The sequence below is a fragment of the Oncorhynchus gorbuscha genome, linkage group LG13 (genome assembly GCF_021184085.1).
Source record: "Oncorhynchus gorbuscha isolate QuinsamMale2020 ecotype Even-year linkage group LG13, OgorEven_v1.0, whole genome shotgun sequence".
Classification (NCBI taxonomy): Eukaryota; Metazoa; Chordata; class Actinopteri; order Salmoniformes; family Salmonidae; genus Oncorhynchus; species Oncorhynchus gorbuscha.
Genome location: NC_060185.1, coordinates 101,220,519 through 101,226,518, shown reverse-complemented (window position 1 = coordinate 101,226,518; position 6,000 = coordinate 101,220,519). Strand labels below are relative to the sequence as shown.

General features: G+C 35.7%; 1 protein-coding gene across 1 annotated transcript in view; it reads left to right on the top strand.

The window, feature by feature from the left end:
• The first annotated feature begins 229 nt into the window (after positions 1 to 229).
• The window catches only part of LOC123994228 (endothelin receptor type B-like), a 46,396-nt gene continuing 40,625 nt past the window's right edge, over positions 230 to 6,000 (top strand). The window contains exon 1 of the mRNA XM_046296766.1: positions 230 to 795. Coding sequence (XP_046152722.1) covers positions 361 to 795 — 435 coding nt within the window. The 5' untranslated portion in view covers positions 230 to 360. The remainder of the gene's footprint in view (positions 796 to 6,000) is intronic.

Below are 6,000 nucleotides of genomic sequence, written 5' to 3'. Positions count from 1 at the left end.
TCTGTCTGTCTGTCTGTCTGTCTGTCTGTCTGTCTGTCTGAGTCTCTGAGAGAGTGTCTTTCTGTTTGTGTCTGAGTCTCTGAGAGAGTGTCTGTCTGTTTGTGTTGTGTGTGTGTCTTTGAGTGTGTGTCTGTTTGTGTGTGTGTCTTTGAGTGCGTGTCTGTTTGTGTGTGTGTCTTTGAGTGTGTGTCTGTTTGTGTGTGTGTCTTTGAGTGTGTGTCTTTGAGTGTGTGTCTGTTTGTGTGTGTGTCTTTGAGTGTGTGTCTGTTTGTGTGTGTGTCTTTGAGTGTGTGTCTGTTTGTGTGTGTGTGTGTGTCTTTGAGTGTGTGTCTTGTTGTTGCTGCATCTGTGTGAGTGAGGATGAGGTCATCAGGACTACTGCTGTGTGTACTGGCTGTAGCGACGGTGTCCTCCTCCCGGTTCCCCCGTGACACGTCATCTCAGAGCCCCAGGGTCATTACGGAGGAGACCAACCCCACAGACCTTCTCCTGGACACTCTGAACCCCAACAGCTCCCTCCCTGTCCCCCCTCTCCCTCCCGCCTTCCGACCACGCCCACCAGGCCCCTACCCCCCCATGTGTATCAAGCCCACAGAGATTAAACAAGCCTTTAAGTATGTGAACACGGTGGTGAGCTGTGTGATCTTAGTGGTGGGGATGATCGGTAACTCCACCTTATTAAGGATCATCTATAAGAACAAGTGTATGAGAAACGGACCCAACGTTCTGATTGGCTCTCTTGCCTTGGGGGATCTTCTCTACATCCTCATCGCTATCCCCATCAACGTCTTCAAGGTAGGAGGGGTCACACTAACCCTAACCCCATAAAAAAATGGAACAAACACATGCTGTCAACAGTTATAATAATCAATAGTTATAATAATCAACAGCTGTAGCTATCAGCAGTTATAGTAGTCAACAGTTACAGTAGTCAACAGTTACAGTAGTCAACAGTTACAGTAGTCAACAGTTATAATAGTAAACAGTTACAGTAGTCAACAGTTATAGTAGTCAACAGTTATAATAGTCAACAGTTATAGTAGTCAACAGTTATAGTAGTCAACAGTTATAGTAGTCAACAGTTATAGTCAACAGTTATAGTAGTCAACAGTTACAGTAGTCAACAGTTATAGTAGTCAACAGTTATAATAGTATTCAACAGTTATAGTAGTCAACAGTTATAGTAGTCAACAGTTACAGTAGTCAACAGTTACAGTAGTCAAGTCAACAGTTATAGTAGTCAACAGTTAGTTACAGTAGTCAACAGTTACAGTAGTCAACAGTCAACATTTACAGTAGTCAACAGTTTTACAGTAGTCAACAGTTATAGTAGTCAACAGTTATAGTAGTCAACAGTTATAATAGTCAACAGTTATAGTAGTCAACAGTTACAGTAGTCAACAGTTACAGTAGTCAACAGTTATAGTAGTCAACAGTTACAGTAGTCAACAGTTACAGTAGTCAACAGTTATAGTAGTCAACAGTTACAGTAGTCAACAGTTATAGTAGTCAACAGTTATAATAGTTCAACAGTTATAGTAGTCAACAGTTACAGTAGTCAACAGTTATAATATTCAACAGTTATAGTAGTCAACAGTTACAGTAGTCAACAGTTACAGTAGTCAACAGTTACAGTAGTCAACAGTTACAGTAGTCAACAGTTACAGTAGTCAACAGTTATAATAGTCAACAACAGTTACAGTAGTCAACAGTTACAGTAGTCAACAGTTACAGTAGTCAACAGTTACAGTAGTCAACAGTTACAGTAGTCAACATTTACAGTAGTCAACAGTTACAGTAGTCAACAGTTACAGTAGTCAACAGTTATAGTAGTCAACAGTTACAGTAGTCAACAGTTATAGTAGTCAACAGTTAGTAGTCAACAGTTACAGTAGTCAACAGTTATAGTAGTCAACAGTTACAGTAGTCAACAGTTACAGTAGTCAACAGTTATAGTAGTCAACAGTTACAGTAGTCAACAGTTACAGTAGTCAACAGTTATAATAGTCAACAGTTACAGTAGTCAACAGTTATAGTAGTCAACAGTTACAGTAGTCAACAGTTACAGTAGTCAACAGTTATAGTAGTCAACAGTTACAGTAGTCAACAGTTATATATCTAGTCAAACAACAGTTACAGTAGTCAACAGTTACAGTAGTCAACAGTTATAGTAGTCAACAGTTACAGTAGTCAACAGTTATAGTAGTCAACAACAGTTCAACAGTTACAGTAGTCAACAGTTATAGTAGTCAACAGTTATAGTAGTCAACAGTTACAGTAGTCAACAGTTATAGTAGTCAACAGTTACAGTAGTCAACAGTTATAGTAGTCAACAGTTACAGTAGTCAACAGTTATAGTAGTCAACAGTTATAGTAGTCAACAGTTACAGTAGTCAACAGTTATAGTAGTCAACATTTATAGTAGTCAACAGTTACAGTAGTCAACAGTTACAGTTATAGTAGTAGTCAACAACAGTTATAGTAGTCAACAGTTACAGTAGTCAACAGTTATAGTAGTCAACAGTTATAGTAGTCAACAGTTACAGTAGTCAACAGTTACAGTAGTCATCAACAGTTACAGTAGTCAACAGTTACAGTAGTCAACAGTTACAGTAGTAGTCAACAGTTATAATAGTCAACAGTTACAGTAGTCAACAGTTACAGTAGTCAACAGTTACAGTAGTCAACAGTTACAGTAGTCAACATTTACAGTAGTCAACAGTTACAGTAGTCAACAGTTACAGTAGTCAACAGTTATAATAGTCAACAGTTACAGTAGTCAACAGTTATAGTAGTCAACAGTTACAGTAGTCAACAGTTACAGTAGTCAACAGTTACAGTAGTCAACAGTTACAGTAGTCAACAGTTATAGTAGTCAACAGTTATAGTAGTCAACAGTTACAGTAGTCAACAGTTACAGTTAGTAGTCAACAGTTATAGTAGTCAACAGTTACAGTAGTCAACAGTTACAGTAGTCAACAAAAGTTATAGTAGTCAACAGTTATAGTAGTCAACAGTTATAGTAGTCAACAGTTATAGTAGTCAACAGTTATAGTAGTCAACAGTTATAGTAGTCAACAGTTACAGTAGTCAACAGTTATAATCTTCAACAGTTACAGTAGTCAACAGTTACAGTAGTCAACAGTTACAAGAGTCAACAGTTATAGTAGTCAACAGTTATAGTAGTCAACAGTTATAGTAGTCAACAGTTATAGTAGTCAACAGTTATAGTAGTCAACAGTTACAGTAGTCAACAGTTATAATAGTCAACAGTTTACAGTAGTCAACAGTTAAATTAGTCAACAGTTATAGTAGTCAACATTTACAGTAGTCAACAGTTACAGTAGTCAACATTTACAGTAGTCAACATTTACAGTAGTCAACAGTTACAGTAGTCAACAGTTATAATAGTCAACAGTTACAGTAGTCAACAGTTATAGTAGTCAACAGTTACAGTAGTCAACAACAGTTACAGTAGTCAACAGTTATAGTAGTCAACAACAGTTACAGTAGTCAACAGTTATAGTAGTCAACAACAGTTACAGTAGTCAACATTTACAGTAGTCAACAGTTACAGTAGTCAACAGTTATAGTAGTCAACATTTACAGTAGTCAACATTTACAGTAGTCAACAGTTACAGTAGTCAACAGTTACAGTAGTCAACAGTTATAGTAGTCAACAGTTATAGTAGTCAACAGTTACAGTAGTCAACAGTTACTGTAGTCAACAGTTATAATAGTCAACAACAGTTACAGTAGTCAACAGTTAAATTAGTCAACAGTTATAGTAGTCAACATTTACAGTAGTCAACAGTTACAGTAGTAAACATTTACAGTAGTCAACATTTACAGTAGTCAACAGTTACAGTAGTCAACAGTTATAATAGTCAACAGTTACAGTAGTCAACAGTTATAATAGTCAACAGTTATAATAGTCAACAGTTATAATAGTCAACAACAGTTACAGTAGTCAACAGTTAAATTAGTCAACAGTTATAGTAGTCAACATTTACAGTAGTCAACATTTACAGTAGTCAACATTTACAGTAGTCAACAGTTATAATAGTCAACAACAGTTACAGTAGTCAACATTTACAGTAGTCAACATTTACAGTAGTCAACAGTTACAGTAGTCAACAGTTACAGTAGTCAACAACAGTTACAGTAGTCAACAGTTACAGTAGTCAACAGTTATAATAGTCAACAACAGTTACAGTAGTCAACAGTTACAGTAGTCAACAGTTACAGTAGTCAACAGTTATAATAGTCAACAGTTATAGTAGTCAACATTTACAGTAGTCAACATTTACAGTAGTCAACATTTACAGTAGTCAACAGTTATAATAGTCAACAACAGTTACAGTAGTCAACATTTACAGTAGTCAACAGTTACAGTAGTCAACAGTTACAGTAGTCAACAGTTACAGTAGTCAACATTTACAGTAGTCAACAGTTACAGTAGTCAACAGTTATAGTAGTCAACAGTTACAGTAGTCAAGATTTACAGTAGTCAACAGTTATAATAGTCAACAGTTACAGTAGTCAACAGTTATAGTAGTTAACAGTTACAGTAGTCAACATTTACAGTAGTCAACAGTTATAATAGTCAACAGTTACAGTAGTCAACAGTTATAATCTTCAACAACAGTTACAGGTGTCAACATTTACAGTTACAGTAGTCAACAGTTACAGTAGTCAACAGTTACAGTAGTCAACAGTGACAGTAGTCAACAGTTATAATAGTCAACAGTTATAGTAGTCCCACAGTTATAGTAGTCAACAGTTACAGTAGTCAACAGTTACAGTAGTCAACAGTTATAGTAGTCAACAGTTACAGTAGTCAACAGTTACAGTAGTCAACAGTTATAGTAGTCAACAGTTATAGTAGTCAACATTTACAGTAGTCAACAGTTACAGTAGTCAACATTTACAGTAGTCAACAGTTACAGTAGTCAACAGTTACAGTAGTCAACAACAGTTACAGTAGTCAACAGTTATAATAGTCAACAGTTATAGTAGTCAACAGTTACAGTAGTCAACAGTTACAGTAGTCAACATTTACAGTAGTCAACAGTTACAGTAGTCAACATTTACAGTAGTCAACAGTTATAATAGTCAACAGTTACAGTAGTCAACATTTATAGTAGTCAACAGTTACAGTAGTCAACAGTTACAGTAGTCAACAGTTACAGTAGTCAACATTTACAGTAGTCAACAGTGACAGTAGTCAACAGATATAATAGTCAACAGTTATAGTAGTCCCACAGTTATAGTAGTCAACAGTTATAGTAGTCAACAGTTACAGTAGTCAACAGTTACAGTAGTCAACAGTTATAGTAGTCAACAGTTATAGTAGTCAACAGTTATAATCTTCAACAACAGTTACAGTAGTCAACAGTTACAGTAGTCAACATTTACAGTAGTCAACAGTTACAGTAGTCAACGGTTACAGTAGTCAACAGTTACAGTAGTCAAAAGTTACAGTAGTCAACAACAGTTACAGTAGTCAACAGTTATAGTAGTCAACAGTTATAGTAGTCAACAGTTACAGTAGTCAACAGTTATAGTAGTCAACAGTTATAGTAGTCAACAGTTACAGTAGTCAACAGTTATAATCTTCAACAAAAGTTACAGTAGTCAACAGTTATAGTAGTCAACAGTTATAGTAGTCAACATTTATAGTAGTCAACAGTTATAGTAGTCAACAGTTATAGTAGTCAACAGTTACAGTAGTCAACAGTTATAGTAGTCAACAGTTATAGTAGTCAACAGTTACAGTAGTCAACAGTTATAATCTTCAACAACAGTTACAGTAGTCAACAGTTACAGTAGTCAACAGTTACAAGAGTCAACAGTTATAGTAGTCAACAGTTATAGTAGTCAACAGTTATAGTAGTCAACAGTTATAGTAGTCAACAGTTATAGTAGTCAACAGTTGTAGTAGTCAACAGTTACAGTAGTCAACAGTTACTGTAGTCAACAGTTATAATAGTCAACAAC